The sequence below is a fragment of the Pezoporus occidentalis genome, unplaced genomic scaffold (assembly GCF_034315485.1).
Source record: "Pezoporus occidentalis ecotype Australia unplaced genomic scaffold, CSIRO_AGI_Poc_V1 ctg452, whole genome shotgun sequence".
Classification (NCBI taxonomy): Eukaryota; Metazoa; Chordata; class Aves; order Psittaciformes; family Psittacidae; genus Pezoporus; species Pezoporus occidentalis.
Genome location: NW_026915783.1, coordinates 39,905 through 55,000, shown reverse-complemented (window position 1 = coordinate 55,000; position 15,096 = coordinate 39,905). Strand labels below are relative to the sequence as shown.

The window sequence follows — 15,096 nt, the reverse complement described above, 5'->3', positions numbered from 1 at the left end:
GACGTAATCTGCAGTTACTGTGGTTGGGGCCAGGGTGTCCGGAGCATGGTAATGAACGTGGACTTTGTTCCCCTTCCTGACGATCTTCTTCACCGTGCAATTGAACTGGATGATGTTGGGCAATGCTTTGTGGAAGGCTTTGGGCAGTTGGTCAAACCCTCCCGTGATCTCGTCAAATCTGAAAGGAGAAGAGGATGGTGAGGGAAAAACACTGGGGTTAAGGAGCTATAAGACCTGAGATGCTCTAACAGAGCTCGGTGGCCCTTTGAGTCGGGAGTGATTCCCATTGAGACACCCAAATGCCACTGGCATCTCTGCTGGTGGCTGCTGAGGCCCAGCATGAAATGGGGTTTGCCATAGGAGACGTGGTCTTACCTCTCATCAGAGAAGATGTCAAAGTCCCACAGGGAGGCCAGGAAGGACAGGTAAAACCCCGAGTCCTCGTTCAGGAGGTCACCGATCATCTGGACCGCTCCTCGGCTCAGGTTCCCTACTTTGATCAAATACTCCTGGAAAAGCCAGGAAGAACACATAGCCTGATGTTATTGTCCCACTGTTTTATATCCCAAGCCATATTCATGCCCTGCTGCCTTGTTCCTGCTCCTGATCTGCTTAAAGCCCAGACCAGAAGCAGCTTCTTGCAGGAGACCAATGACTGATTTGGTTTAGCAGGACAGAAGTTTGGGAGATGGATGAAGAGGGATTTGTGGCTTTGAGACAGTTGGGCCACATAACGATGCTCAGTAAATCCTCCCCAGTGCTCGGGGAGACCCATGATGGAGGAATATGGTCAATCTGGATGAATTCCCAGATCCTTTCTCCAAGCAGGGATGGCGGGTTAAGAATCAGTAGAGGGGGAATAAACTCAAGCCCCAGACCTTTACCTTGGTGGAGAAGGAGTCGTATTTAGTTAGATACTCCTTGCAGTCTGTATCCTGGAACTTCTTCAAAGCCTGGAGAGGAAACAGTGATGTAGTAATGAGGAAAGAAAGCACATTCCCAAAGTGCTTCCATGGATTCTGTTAGCATTGGCTGGGGTTTGGTGACCCCTGGAGCTGAGTTAGAGATAATGGATCCTGCTGCTTGGGCCTCAGCTTGGGGAAGTTATGGCCTTAATGTGGCATCTTCTGCTTCATCCAAGGCTTGGCGAGTGCTCCAGAGAAGGGAACATGTATAAAGAGGGTTTCAATTAGCTGCCCTTGTTTCTGAATGAGCCTTTCTAAGGCTAAAGGACCCTACTCTTCCTCGGCTCATTGCTGAGTCTTCCTCAACCCATCGTGCAGATGAGGGTCCACCAGGAAACGCCATCAGTGTCTCTTGGATTCCCTTCCCTGTGGGCACGTACCTTGTGCAGTGCTTCCCGGTACAGCTGCTCGGCACTTTTGCCTCTCTCCAATGGCTCCACCGGGTAGTTGAGGATATTGGGGTTCCTGTTCACTTCCTCGGCTCTTACCCGAATGCCGTTCACCAAGTACCAAGTGTTCTCATCGGTCTGGATGAAGGGGTTTAGCTTCAGCTCAAACTGCCTGATGAACTCCCGGACCAGCCTGAGAGGTGAGGCACATGGGGACAAATGCTTGCAAACAACCAACCCCAAAACCCAGCCCCTAAAACACAAGGGGCACGAAAGGACGCTTTCTCCTTGAGTATGTTGTTGTAGCCATGTATTGTGTTGGCAGTGCATTGTGACAGCCCCTTCCTCCTGCTGCCCCACACCCATACCCAAGTCCTCATCTCAGACCTCAGCCTTGTTCCTCCAAGCAGGCTGGTTCCTCCCCTGATGATGGCTATGAAGCAGGGCACCTCCTTACCTGTGCTTGGTCGGCAGGCGCATGGGTCCCAGCTCCACGTACCAGTCCTGCCCCTCGGAGCGGTATGTCCTGATCCGGCCACCAACCCTGCTGCTGGCCTCCAGAACAGTGACCTACAACCAGAGATGGGTGAAGATTGGACATGTTCAGGCAAGGCAGCTATTTTGAGCAAAACACCTACAAAACAAGTTCCTAGGCATGGTGACAGGCAGCATTCATGGGCCATAGGGTGGGACAGGTCCCCTCCAGGTGGCAAATGAACCCTTTAGATCCAAACCCCTCCCTTGCATTCATTTGGAGACCCCCTAAAGGAGCTGCTTGGTGTGAACCTCCCCTTCACCCCCTCCTGTCCCTGTGCCTAAATCAGATGAAATCACCAGAGCCCAATTGTCTTTCCTTCCTTTTCCCATCACTATGATCCATTCCCTTCTCCCTCCTCACACTGGAAAACCCTCAGTGTACGAAAAGAAGACCCAAAAGCACTCATGTCTCATGCAACCACTGACCCTGTGGCCGGCATCTCGGAGCAGCTTCGCCGCTGTGAGCCCACTTATCCCTGCACCAACGATGACCACGTCTGCTGGGTGAGTTGCAGGCTCCAGCCCATTTTTAACGATGTCCAGCAGCTCTTCATAGTCTTTGTCATGGAGACAATACTCAGGGAAGCATGGGAACCTCTTGGCACTCAGGAGACCTGCCAGCAGGAGGATTTGGAAGAGGACTGGGGAGAGAAGAGAAGAGAAGAGAAGGCTCTTGGCAATGAGCATGCAGGTTCATTCCTAACAGCCAGGATTGTGACAGCACAGATTGCCTCCAAGCACATTGGCGTCCAAGCCCCAAAGAGGAACAGTAGCAATCTGACTAAAGTCAACTGGCATGGTTATTCCCTATGGGGTCAGCAGGTCTCCCAAGATGCGGGATGCCAAGTAATGTCAGGAAATGTGATTTTGAAGGAGAAATCAAGCCCATGGATGATTTCTTTTCTTTCCCATTCACATTCTGCTTTCATGAGTTCCCCAAATGAGTACGAGCGTCTTTGAATAAGCTCTGAAGAATCCATAATGAAGGAGGGTCATTAGTGCCACTCACACACAAAGAATTGAGGCAATCTTGTCCCAGTTGCCCTTTCCTGTGCCTTAGGCAGTTTGGATGCAGTGGGTAGGAGGAGAAGACAATAGTATATTGATAGGTGCACACTATTGCATAGAGAGCTGGACAGATGAGCCAGAGATAGCAGGTGATAGGGCTTACCCATCGAAATCAGATAAGATTCCAGCCTGTTCGGAACAACCACTGCTACTACACCAGAAACAACATTATCCCAGGGGAAGGAGGTTTGAACAGAAACCTGGGATTTTGCCAGTTTTGGCTTCAGTTCTCCCAAATAACTTCAATAACTTTCATTTTCTTTTCCTTCCCCCAGATATGGGTGGTTTCCTTCCAGGGAATAAAAGGCAATGAGAGAAAAGGTTCTGAAATCCCACCCTGGCTGGTTCTCCCTTCTGGAAAATCCCTTTAGAATGTTCCTGCTGGATCAACCTCAGAACTGTTACCCTGCAGGTGACAGTTGGAAACCAAAGTCCAGCTCCTCAAGCAGGTCCTTCTGCAGCCTCTGGAGCTCCTCCAGCTTCCTGGAGACACCGACAACGGCAGTAAAAACTAATTAGAAAGCGCTTGCTCCAATTGGGCTGCAACAGTGTGGCCGCCTTCAGAGCAAGGCAGAAAGTGATAGCGTGTTGATAAAGCCACATCGACCTTCTCACCCAGGGCTGCTGCCCTGGTCCTCCCGGAGGAGGTCAGGCTTTCCATGGGAGGGGATCCCAAATACATTGGAAAAAAACATTGGAATGGATGGATCTCCATCTTCTCTCAGACCTTCTTGTGTTGGGAGGAGAAACCATCAGCCTGATGTTCTCCAGGGATGCTCCTGGAGGTTCTGAGCTTGTTTCCATCTATCCCTGCACAACCAGGAGCATCCCAAACCTGCAAGAGAAGTGTCCCATTGCCCGTAGTTGCTGCCAAGTCAAGCCCCAGGTGACCAAGCACTACCCTGAGCTGGAGGAAGGGAGGTTTGAGGGTATGCCGTCAGGAGGTGACGCAAAAGGCAGATGTGAAAAACAAACCAAGACCACCCCAAAAATGGGCATTGAAGAAGAGAGAAAAGCAGGAAAAGCCCAATAGGAGAGGCTGAGATTCGGGGAGAGCACTCACTGGTCCCAGTCATCCTTCCAGCAGGAAGATGAGTCTTCTGCTGAGATTTGCTTTCATTTTATACCCTGGCTTAGGCAAAAAAGGAGGCAACATAGCTGTGGTGGCTGGGGAGGAAACCTGCCAGTCAGGGGCCGGAGGCAGCAGTGATTTGTCATCCCAAGGGGAACCAGCAATTGAGCGTAGCCGGTTCCTCTGACGGGTTCCTTGTCTTTCCTCACTGGTGTTACCGGGTTTGGACACAAGCCACTCAGTCCACGGCACATTTGGGAAGTGTCGTGATCATCAGAACACCCAGAGCTGACCGCACCCTTGCTGGGAAGGGCAGAGACCTTCCCAGCACCCAAATGGAGGTTTGGTTCTTTCCTTGTGCTGCACGCAGTGGGATCTGGTCCAGTGCCGTGGGATTCGTCTGCATCCCGGGGGGACCTCTGAGCTTGCATCCAGAACACGGCGCTGGTGGGGAGAATGGGCATTTCCAGTGCCAGCACACATCAGGACACTTTATGGTCAGTTTTGGCTTCATCCTGTCTCCATTAGGATCGAGCTTAGATGCCTTCCCTGAGCTGGCAAACACTGGGTGCATTTGATAGGGGGGGCTGAATTAATAACTGAATGTTAAACCTATGTTATTCTGATTATCTTCAATCTCTTTAGTTAACAATAAGTATTTGTCCAAAAGTGCTGCTTGTGTTTAATGTAAACTTGTGTAAGGGGGTCAAAGTTTGCGCTTACAACACCATACACCTGGTGAAGACCTGGCTGAGACTGGAACTGTGGTTTGAGCCGAAGCCAGGGGACTAGAGAGCATGTGTGCAAGACGGAGGTGAAAAGTTCAAGAGTGAGGAAGACTCGTTTACTTCATCTCGAGACCCCTGCCCACGACCACCAAGAGGCACTGCGCAGACGTGAAGGAAGCTTTAGCTCATTATAATATGAAGCGGGAAAAGGATATGAATATGTATAGGTGTGTTGTGTAGCCTATTGCATATGTAACACTTTAGAGAATAAATGTAGAGGGAAAATGACGCTGGGGTGCGCACACCTTTGGAGGAGCTATCCCCCATGCACCTCAGCTGAATAAAGAATACCTACTTTACAACTTTAACGAGTTGTGGAGTCAATCCGCGCATCACATTGTACCAGCATTTTCGCACAATGGACAGTTTTGACCTCTCAAAGCACCATAAATCGACCTGAGGAACCATCCTTTGGCTGGTTCACCATGTTCTAGCCACCGCTCAACCCTGTGTAGGCTGCCTTACTCCTGAAACCAAACAAACCCACCACAAACTCCCCCTCCCAACCATCTTGTCCTTTCTCTTCTTTGCCTTATGTCCCCTTTACAGTTAAGCAGATGATGGACTCGTTTGAGGAGGAAATGAAACCCCATGTTGGTGCTTCCCAGACTTCTGCACCCTAAGGGGTGACCTCAGTACCAAGGTAGGCACGAGCCCCACAGAAGGGGCTTTCCCGAAAGCCTCAGTAGTCACTGGCTCTTCTCAGTAGTGTTTTCTTCATGGAACACTCTCTTTCCCTGCAGTGCTCTCAGTTTTCCTTGGTTGGAGCCCAGAGCTACATGCATCAAAGCAGAAGCGAACTCTTTTCCTTGTGCTATTAAGAGTCTGGTCTTTAGATGTCTGGGTGCCTTCCCAGACAGCAGGGCTGAGGCCATGCTCCAGCTTTGGCCTCATTAGTCTTGAGTTAGTCTTTAGTCTTGATTTGTTCTGTCTTCTTTGAGTGCTGCTTCCTTTAGTTCTTTGATTGCAGCAGCTTGAGCCAAGCTCATGGCTGGGCTTTACCCCATTCCCCTCCCAACAACAGTGTGGGGTTTTACTAAGTTTCATCATCTTGAGGAGGAAGAGAAACGTATGGATCACTGAGTGCAACTCCCAAAGTAGAGTTTTGGTGGTGCCCGCTTGTGATATTACATTGGTCTCATGCTGTAGGTAGTGCCCCAGAGGAGTGGACTGCAGAGCCCTGGTGAGGTAAGGACTGGGAGCACTGCTTGTGCTTCCCATCCATTACCCTTTCCATGAAGCCACACTTCACCAACCAACTTCCCTCTGGGTCCTTCTGGGCTTTGGGGGAATGACGCTGACAAATTGCTTCAGTCATTGATGATGGGGGGTTTACTCTTTGCCACCAGCAGGACCCACTGAACACATCCACATCCGTGGGATCTATGTTCTGGTGGCCTCGTGACACCTTGGGGTTTTGTGGTGCTTTTCCAACCTCGGCGGTGCAGCTCTTGCCTAGCAACATGCTTGTTGGTGGAGTGTGGGTGTTCCTACAGCAAAGTGGAGCTGTTGTGGTCTCGTTTCCTCTGCCTGGCCCCGCAGGCAGCTCAGTCTGCGCTGATTGAACCTTTCCCCAAAGCATCTTTGTGGTGGCGCTGCTGGGATGGGTGTTTTGGAAGAGATTGACCCTCTTCATGGTGAATTCCAGGAGTTACCTCTGCCAGCATCAAGGCAAAACAAGGAGCTGAGTCTTCGCATCCAGCTCACCTGCTTTCGCCACGAGTTCCCCTTCATCTTCATCAAAACTGGGAGGAAACTTTCCTCCTAAGACAAACCAAAGGGTTGCACATTCTCCTTGAGGATTTTGTCTCCATTTAGGAGGATCCACCAGTTTGATCCAGGTTTAAACCTTGGAAAAATGCAAAAGCACCATTTTTCTGCAAAATGACCTCAAATGACTTCTAGTTTGTGCCTGATCTCGTACTGGCTTATGATTATCAGGCTGTTTTCCTGGTACCTGTGGGTGTCCACACTGAAAACTCAGCACCATGCTTTATCTCTTCCCATGAAGCAACGATCTTTGATGGGGGATTTGGGGATTACCTGATGAAACAAGTGCGTGCACATGGCTCCAGAGGGTTTGGAGGGAGGGCAGTTTGGTTTATCTTGTTTTGATAAAAAGCTACATCAGCACGTGTCCTGACAAGCTGCTTTGGGATTAACCTCAAATTGCAGGGTTTATTGTCTCAGAGCTGCATGCCACCCGTTGCAAAAGGAGTTCCTCCCATGTTCCTGCTCCTGTCTGCTGCTTCCCTGAACATTACTGGAAACTGAGTTTCCACCTAAAGCCAGTTACAACATAAGGCTTGGAGAAGGACAATGGGAGGGATGGAAACCGAATCGAATCAGCCGGCGTGGGACGGGTAAAGAAAGGACAAGTCTTTGCTTCCAAATCATTGTCTTTGCTTTTAGTGTGGGTTTTTTCTTAATGAAGGGAGGAGAAAAAACAGTCAGGATTTGGTCCTTCAGCACCGGGGGGGGCAGATGTTGATGTGGCATCAACAGGGCCTTTGACAGTGCATGGAGGAGCTTGAAGGAAGCACGGGGAGGTAAGAGCACTGAAGGTGGACGTGAAGAGAGAGCTGTGTATGTAAAGCAGAGGGAGGGAAAAACCCGGGTGGATTCATTAGTCACAGACATGAGGCTGAGGTGTGCAGGCAGTTTCTAGTGAGGAAAGATACTCTTTCAAAGGATTTCCTTGCAACTCATTTCCTGCTCATCCAGAAGGCTCCCAAGGCACATGGAGCACGTCCGTGGTCATGCAACTGCAAGGTGCCACTCTTGAGGTTGGGCTGATGCTCTGGGAAACAAGTGATAGGTGCTAGGCTGGTGTCCTGGGTTCAGCTGTAGCAGCCATTTCTCTCCTTCCTAGTAGCTGGTGCAGCGCTGTGGTTTTGACTTTCAGCCTGCTAACAGCACTGATAACACCGATGGTTTTAGTTGCTGCTCAGTAACGTTTACTCTGACCAAGGACTTTGTGAGTCTCATGCTCTGCCAGGGAGGAGGGGAAGCCGGGAGGAAGCAGACAGGACACCTGACCCAAACTGACCAAAGAGGTATTCCATAGCACAGCACGTCATGCCCACTATATAAACTGGGGGCAGTTACCCGGGAGGGCTAGATCACTGCTCGGGTCAGGTTGGGCATTGGTCGGTGGGTGGTGAGCGGTTGTATTCTCTTCCCTTATTTCCCTTATCATTATTATTATTGGTGGCAGCAGCAGCGGTTTTGTGTTATACCTTAGTTACTGGACTGCTCTTATCTCAGCTCGTGGGGTTTACATTGCTTCGATTCTCCTCTCCATCCCTCTGGGAGCCGGGGCGGGGGGGGGTGTGAGTGAGCAGCTGCATGGTTCTCAGTTGCTAACTGGGCTTAAACCACAACAGTTCTTTGTGGTGCACAATGTGGGGCAAAAAGGGTTGAGATAACGACAGATCTTTGGGTCTTGTCTAGGGTTTGACGACGATATAGGAGGACCAAGAGACTCCCCCCAAGGCTGGACAGTCACGTGTGGCAGGGTGTGTGGGACAGTATGGGCCAGCGTCTAGGCCAGTGGGCTCCTCCAGTGCTCTGGAACTTTGCCACTGAACAAGTGCAAAACCCAGAAAAATTAGTAAAACACTTAAATGGGGTGTGTTGTCATGCTGGTTATTAAATTAGATTAATACAATTATATTTTATACACATTTAATTTATATAAATATAATAAATAAATAAATATAATAATTTATATAAATATAAAATAAATTAACAGAACTAATTAATAATAATTAAATTAAATGAAATGAGAGATAGTTCATGCAGTAGCATAACAACAGTTGGGTGGCAGATTCTCCTTGGGGGGCGGAGCACCCCAGGGCCATGGTTGCCATGGCCAAGATGGAATCCGCCGGGATTCTATCCTTTATGAGCTGGTGGGAGATGTTGCTCTCCTGGCCAATGGGAGGGCTCAGAACTGCCCCTCATTTGCATCCTCACCTATATAAAAGGGGGAGCTGGGGAGGGTTCTGTGGGCTCAAAGGGTCAGGGTAGTGCAGGGCCAAGGCTGAGCCATGGTGTCCGTTGCTATGGTGTCTGTTAAGGGAGCAAAGAGGAGAACCCAGAAGAGAAGGAGCTCCCAGAAGAAAAGGAGGCTCCAGCGTGGGACCAGACGCAGGAGCCGCATCAGGAAATCTGCGGCCAAGAAGAGGAAGAATCGGCCCGTGAAGAGGAGGAGAAGCGCTTCCAAACGCTCCTTCCGCTTCAACGCCAAGAAGCTCAAGGGAGCCAAGGGGTCCGGACGGTTCCTCTCCCGTGAGGCCAAGAAGCTCATGCTCGCCTTCGTGGAGGACATCTACAAGCAAGTGTCGAGCGAGGCCGAGCAGCTGCGGAAGAAGAGCCGTGAGGCCATGGTCAGCCCCATGCACGTCCAAGCTGCCCTGCAGACCGTGGTGCCCAAGAGGAGGTCGAAGCAGGTGGCCTTCAGGAACAGGCGCCAGAAGAACGCTCCTTCACCCCAAAGGAGAGGATTTAAGGCCCTCGGTTGCTGAGGGCCTGAGCACTGCCCCACAACGGGGGAGTCTGATGAACTAAATTAGCATGGCAATAAAGCCCCAAAAGCAGCTTCTGGTTGTGTCAGGGGTTTCTTTGGGAGGGAGGGATGCCGTGGGGCTGGGTTGCGGCTCGGTGTTTCATTAGTGAGCATCTGTAAGTGGGTTTTGATTTAATATGGGCTTCCAGGGCCCCCTTGCTGCAAGCAGACGGTTTGATATATTGGCTATATGTATTTTAATTGCCAGCAGATGATGGGAATTGCTGCGAGCAGGGGGAAAAGACCCACTGGTCAAAATTGCCCGAGGATAGTGATGGTGATGGCCAGATGTGCTAAACCCATCCCTCCCCAAGGTATTGCCCACGACAAAGCAGTGGCTCTGTAAAAGAGCAGCCTGTGCAGCAAGGGTGCCAATGGCTTTTGGAATAACGGAGTTTGCCATTGCTGTGTGTGCTTCTTAAGGGTTGGATTTGCTGCGAAAAAGCCTATAGTTGGTATCAGCAGAAGGGAGGGGAGAGAAATGTTCGGGGGGATATTTTGTTAAAGGGGGAAAAAACAAGTTTCCCTGACCGGGAATCGAACCCGGGCCGCGGCGGTGAGAGCGCCGAATCCTAACCACTAGACCACCAGGGAAGCGCTGGCAGCCGCTTGCCGCCATTGTGGTCTGCAATAGGTGAATAGGAGAAATGGGCACAGGAGGGGTGGTTTGGGGTAAAAAAGCGGAGAATCGGCGTTTTCCCTGTGCGGTGGGGGGAAATTATTCCAATAGATTATAGGAAGTTTATTTTTCATCGGGAAAACATGTGTCAGAAGTGGGATTTGAACCCACGCCTCCATTCGGAGACCAGAATTCCCAGGGTAAGGAAAGCAGAGCCTTGAGTCTGGCGCCTTAGACCACTCGGCCATCCTGACACTGTCTGCACCGTTCTTCCTCCTCCTCATCCTTCCACATCGCCCCCTTCCTTGCCTCCTTTGCAGCACCCTTAATTCGCAGGAAGTTCGGGATTTTTGCAGCAATTACCCTGTTTTCCACAGCCTCTGTGGCCCCCTCAGGATAAAACCAGCATTTGGGAAGAGCCAGAGCAGCAACCTCGCTCACACTGATCATTGAGTGAGGGCAATAAGGGACCAAGGAAGACCACAAATCAAGTTGTTTCTCTGCAAGGAAACGTGGGTTTGGGGGTAATTTTGGGACTTTCCCTAAGTCAGCACAAAAGTGGATGTTCTCTTGGTGCAATTCCACGTTCTTCAGGCAGAATTCCCCACACAAAGTGTGGATGAGGTTGAGCTACGTCACAATGGCTTTGCTGCAGTTGGTCCACCCTGGCCTGCACTTCGGAGCCCTCATTTGAATCCGCCGCCTATGTAAGCGACCTGGTGGGACCCATCCAGAGGAGCCCCGAGCCTGACGGAGACCCCATGGCTGTTGTCACCAGGAAACACAGGAAAACCTTGAGGAGGAAACCCAAAGTCCAGGGGACGAAGCCCGTGCTGAAGTGGGGAAAGGCTCTGGCTCATGCCCGGCAGCGGAAAGCGGCTCCCAAGGGATTGAACGGCTGGGTCAGGAAGGGATCCTGCAGCTGGTACATCTCCAGGCTGCTGACCCAGCTGTGCCCAGCAGCCCGGCGCATGTCAGTGGAGGCCAAGAGGCTGATCAGGGGCTCCATGGGTGGGCTTTGCAAGGGGCTCATCACCGAGGCCGACCGGCGGAGGAGACAGCGGCGCGGCTCCTTCATCGGCACCTCGGAGCTGCAGGCTGCTCTGCACAAGGTTATGAGGGGTGAAGTGCGTTTTGCCTCCTCCACCTGCAGCAGATCTTCTTACCGGAGCTGAATTACAGCAGCCTCTCCTCTCACCATCCCTTGTCTGCCTTTTTGCCTGGGAGAAGGAGAAGAGAGGGGTTGTGGTGATGGGTTTGGTGCGTTCCAATGGTCAGGGAGGTGGGAGATGGATGGGTGCTGCATGGTGGTGCCTGGAGCTCCCATCACGGTGGCTGGGCTGGCATCAGGGCTTCACCGGCATGGTGTGGGAGCTGGAGGAGCTGCAGGAATGGGATAAACCCCGGCGATGGCATCCGGGAGGAGCCGGGTCCTGGGAGCAGCTCAGGTCTCCCCATGCCCTCTTTATGGCTTGACCCCATAGCCAGATTGCTCGGTGTCCTCCTTGGAGGAGGCAGGGTTTAAATCCTGCACATTGGGATTTAGGGATAATTCCCCGTCCTTGTGCTCTTTCCAAAGCAAATGAAAACTATTCCTTCCCCTTTACTCCGGCTTTTCCCAGACAGGGAGGGATTAAAGCACCTCCCCCCCCCCCAACCATGGGGATGGTTTCCAAGCTCTGGGAATCCCTCGGAGGCACAAACCCAGGCTCCTCTCTCATCCCTGGCTGTTCGCAGAGCTGTGTTTTCCTTGGCTTTCACAGCCTCCTTCCAAGGCGGCCAGGAGGGATAACTCAGTAAGAGGGAATTCCCTCCCCTTCCCACCTCCAAGCGCAGGATTCCCGAGCGTGTGCTCCCCATGGATGCAACACTCAAAACATCCCTTTTGCCGCTGCCGGGATCCTTTGGGAAAGATCCAGCCAAGGCTGGAGCTGCCCGAGCTGCATGGGAGGGGGGGATGCTGCGACGGGGCAGGACGGATGCGGGAAGCGCGGCTCGGGTACCTCTAGAGGGCTCTGGGTTAACGCTGCCTCCCGGGAGCGTCTCCTCTCTCCCGGATACCGGCTTGGGCTTCCGGAGCAAATCCATGCCCGGCAGCGCCTCCATTGTGTCGGGGGGCGGGGAGAACCTCGGGGCGCATCCCCATCCCCTCCCAGCCGCCGAAGGGAGGACGCGGGTCCCTGCGGAAGCAGCTCCCGGCTCCAGGCAGCGAGTGCGGAGCCGGGATTGCAGGTAATGGGATGGGAACCCTCACATGGGTGAGCGCTGCCCCCCATGGGAGCCTGGAGCCTGCGGGCTGCTCCCAGCAGGAGAAGGGGATAAGGGAGAGGACGGTGGATAAGGAGGATGGGGTCAGGGCTGCGCAGGAATGGGGCACCAGTGCCCCCCTCCGGGTGCCCCTGGAAGGGTGATTCCCAGTGAGATGGGAACTGGGGGAGCTGGGATGCAGGGGGAGAAAGGCAGAGATTGGGATGGGGTCTGCTGGGAAAACAGGGACCCTCCTGTCCCCAGGCTGTTGCTGGATGGAGGGAACGGGCCCCAGCATGTCTCATGGGACCCTGGGGAAAGCATCCAGACCGAGGCAAGAGGAGGGGAATCTCCTTCGTTTCAAGGGATTTTTCTTGCCCACAGGGGATTTTGGGGAGCCCTGAAGTGAGGAACGGAGGGGAAACCCTCCTGGTCCCCACCATGGAGCCGTGGGTGCTGCTGAGCCCGCAGCAGAAGGCGCTGTACCGGAATGTGCTGCACGAGAGCTACGAGACGCTGATGTCCCTCGGTGAGCAAATGCAAACATCCCCTTCCCTTCCTCAGCATCCCCCCTTTTCCCTTCCCTCTCCTTTTCCCTGTTTCTGGCAGGGAAGCAAAGTGCTCCCAAGTGAGGGAAGATGAATGCAGGCAGGTTTCCAGGGGGATATCTCCAAAGCCTGTCCTTAGTTTAAAGGAAAACGTTGTTGATCTCTCCACATTTATATTTAATTGGGAATATGGGCAATGGGATGTGCTCAGCTCAGTCCAAACTGGGCCCTGGGTGACCATGTGTAGCAGAATCCCCTTCCTCCTGCACTGATTTCAGTGCCACTTCCTGCTCCGATTGAGGCCGTGCTCTGCCCTCCTCCTCTTCCCATTTCCCAGCAGCACAGGGACTGGTGAGTGGAAAAGCAGCGGAGGAAGGGCCAGGAGCGGGGAGCCGCGGGGAGCCGGATGCACGCCCCGGCAGCGAGCAGAGCCCCAGCTCCAACCGGTGCAAAGCAAAGAGCCCAGACAAAGCGGAGCCTCCCGGTGCCGCCAGGACCCCCAGGGCGGCCCGTGCCAAACCCCTCCGTGGGGCAGCCCTGGCGCGGGAGCGCCCATTCAGCTGCGCTGATTGCGGCAAGAGCTTCCCGTGGGCCTCGCACTTGGAGCGGCACCGGCGGGTGCACACGGGCGAGCGGCCCTTCGGCTGCCCCGAGTGCGGCGAGACCTACAGCCAGAGCTCACACCTCCTGCAGCACCGCCGCACGCACGCCAGCGACCGGCCCCACAAGTGCAGTGACTGCGGGAAGCGCTTCGCCGGCGCGGCCGAGCTGGCGGCGCACGGCCGGGGCCACGCCACCGACAAGCCCCACAAGTGCGGTGACTGCGGGAAGGGCTTCGTGTGGGCCTCCCACCTCGCCCGGCACCGGCGCGTGCACACCGGGGAGAAGCCGTTCCGCTGCGCCGAGTGCGGGGAAGCCTTCAGCCAGGGCTCGCACCTCACCAAGCACCGCCGCAGCCACACGGGCGAGCGGCCCCATCGCTGCCCGGCTTGCGGCAAAACCTTCTGCCAGAGCTCGGACCTGGCGCGGCACCACGGCACCCACCTGGGGAAGAAAGCGCTGTGCTGCGGGGACTGCGGGAAGCTGTTCCGGGCCGGCCCGGCGCTGGCGCGGCACCAGCGGTGCCACCGGCGGGAGCACTCCCACCGCTGCGCCGACTGCGGGAAGGGCTTTGTGTGGCCGTCCCACCTGGAGCGGCACCGGCGCGTGCACACGGGCGAGCGGCCCTTCCCCTGCGGCAGCTGCGGGGAGCGCTTCGCCCAGAAAGCCCATCTCCTGCAGCACCGCAGGACGCACGCCCCGGACCGGCCCTACAAGTGCGGGCACTGTGGGAAGCGCTTCGGAGAGGCCCCCCCGTTCCTGGCGCACCAGCGGGGCCACGCGGCGCACAAGAGCTTCACGTGCAGCGACTGCGGGAAGGGCTTCGCGTGGGCCTCCCACCTGGAGCGGCACCGGCGCGTCCACACCGGGGAGAAGCCCTACGAGTGCCCCGAGTGCGGGGAGGGCTTCAGCCAGAGCTCGCACCTCACCAAGCACCGCCGCAGCCACCTCCGCAAGGCGCTGTTGCCCCCCCGGAGGACGCAGATGAAGGGGGAGAAGCCGATGGATGCTGAGGGAGGGTGCGGCCGTGGGGAGCCCTGAAGGACACGGAGCAATGGATGCTGATCCCGAGGGAAAACGCAGTCTGGGGACAAAGCAAAGGACACTGGAGGGGCTGGAGGGTGACAGCAGGTGGGTGATGGGGCTGTGAGGCATCAGGGAGGGGTTTATCCCCATGTGGGGGACGGTGGCTGCATCCCAATGGTCATCACAGGGGAGAAGGAGACACTTCCTGAGGGATGCAGAAAGGGATGGGGGGAACCCATGGCTGGTTCTTGTGCCAAGGTACGGTGGCGTTTGTGCCTGTTCCTCCCTGCCGGCAGGATGGAGAAGGGGATGCGTTGCACCCATGGAGAGGGCCCCATGCTGAGAGCTGTGAGGAATAAATCAGGAGCTGCCTGTGTTCTTGTGCCCCAAGTGGGGGCACTGTGTCTGTTCTTGTTTCCTGGTGGGAAACCCCTCGAGCATCCTCCCCCTCTCCAAAGACAACCACACTGAGATGGGTGAAGGGGGTTTTGGCTGAGCTGCCTTCTCCTTTATTACCTGCTATTCCGAGCTGAGGGATCCCAGCTCTCCGTTTTCCCAGCTCCATGCATCCCAAACAGCGTCCAGGGGCTCACAGGGAGGAAACAGCCCCCTTGGCCCTTGTCTGAGACGTTCGGCCCCAAAAGCCACCAGTGGGAGGGTGATATCC

General features: G+C 54.3%; 2 protein-coding genes and 2 non-coding genes across 8 annotated transcripts in view; 1 reads left to right on the top strand and 3 right to left on the bottom strand.

The window, feature by feature from the left end:
- IL4I1 (interleukin 4 induced 1) overlaps positions 1–4,219 on the bottom strand; it is a 5,134-nt gene extending 915 nt beyond the window's left edge. Inside the window, exons 1-7 of one of the 2 annotated variants that reach the window (XM_062635417.1) lie at positions 4,023–4,219; positions 2,318–2,532; positions 1,812–1,924; positions 1,346–1,547; positions 885–953; positions 376–509; positions 1–178 (exon numbers count right to left, since the gene is read on the bottom strand). The exon at positions 1–178 is cut by the window's left edge and continues 915 nt beyond it. In XM_062635417.1, coding sequence (XP_062491401.1) covers positions 1–178; positions 376–509; positions 885–953; positions 1,346–1,547; positions 1,812–1,924; positions 2,318–2,532; positions 4,023–4,035 — 924 coding nt within the window. In that variant the 5' untranslated portion in view covers positions 4,036–4,219. The other variant, XM_062635416.1, reaches the window with a different exon arrangement.
- Positions 4,220–9,911: 5,692 nt separating this feature from the next.
- TRNAE-CUC (transfer RNA glutamic acid (anticodon CUC)) lies at positions 9,912–9,983 on the bottom strand. The gene has a single exon. It is a non-coding gene; the product is annotated as a tRNA-Glu (tRNA).
- Positions 9,984–10,154: 171 nt separating this feature from the next.
- Positions 10,155–10,262, bottom strand: TRNAL-CAA (transfer RNA leucine (anticodon CAA)). Its single transcript has 2 exons — positions 10,225–10,262; positions 10,155–10,200 (listed from the first exon to the last, which is right to left on the bottom strand). It is a non-coding gene; the product is annotated as a tRNA-Leu (tRNA).
- A 1,932-nt stretch (positions 10,263–12,194) lies between these two features.
- On the top strand, positions 12,195–14,770 carry LOC134172352 (zinc finger protein CKR1-like). 4 transcript variants are annotated; one of them, XM_062635428.1, is made up of 3 exons: positions 12,195–12,240; positions 12,640–12,784; positions 13,141–14,770. In XM_062635428.1, exons 2-3 carry the CDS (start codon positions 12,697–12,699, stop codon positions 14,442–14,444), a joined length of 1,392 nt encoding a protein of 463 aa, XP_062491412.1. In that variant the 5' UTR covers positions 12,195–12,240; positions 12,640–12,696; the 3' UTR covers positions 14,445–14,770. The 4 variants fall into 4 exon arrangements, with proteins under 4 accessions (XP_062491412.1, XP_062491411.1, XP_062491410.1 ...); XM_062635427.1 differs by having other exon boundaries at positions 12,215–12,240; positions 12,621–12,784; XM_062635426.1 differs by lacking the exon at positions 12,195–12,240 and having other exon boundaries at positions 12,448–12,784; positions 13,144–14,770.
- The last annotated feature ends 326 nt before the right edge of the window (positions 14,771–15,096 follow it).

What these genes read in the sequence shown, in the direction of transcription:
- LOC134172352 (XM_062635425.1), top strand. Translation starts at nt 12,559, where the DNA reads ATGGGACCCTGGGGAAAGCATCCAGACCGAGGCAAGAGGAGGGGAATC. An exon ending in CGAGACGCTGATGTCCCTCG is followed by an intron (nt 12,785 to 13,140) that starts GTGAGCAAATGC and finishes CCCATTTCCCAG; the next exon opens with CAGCACAGGGACTGGTGAGT.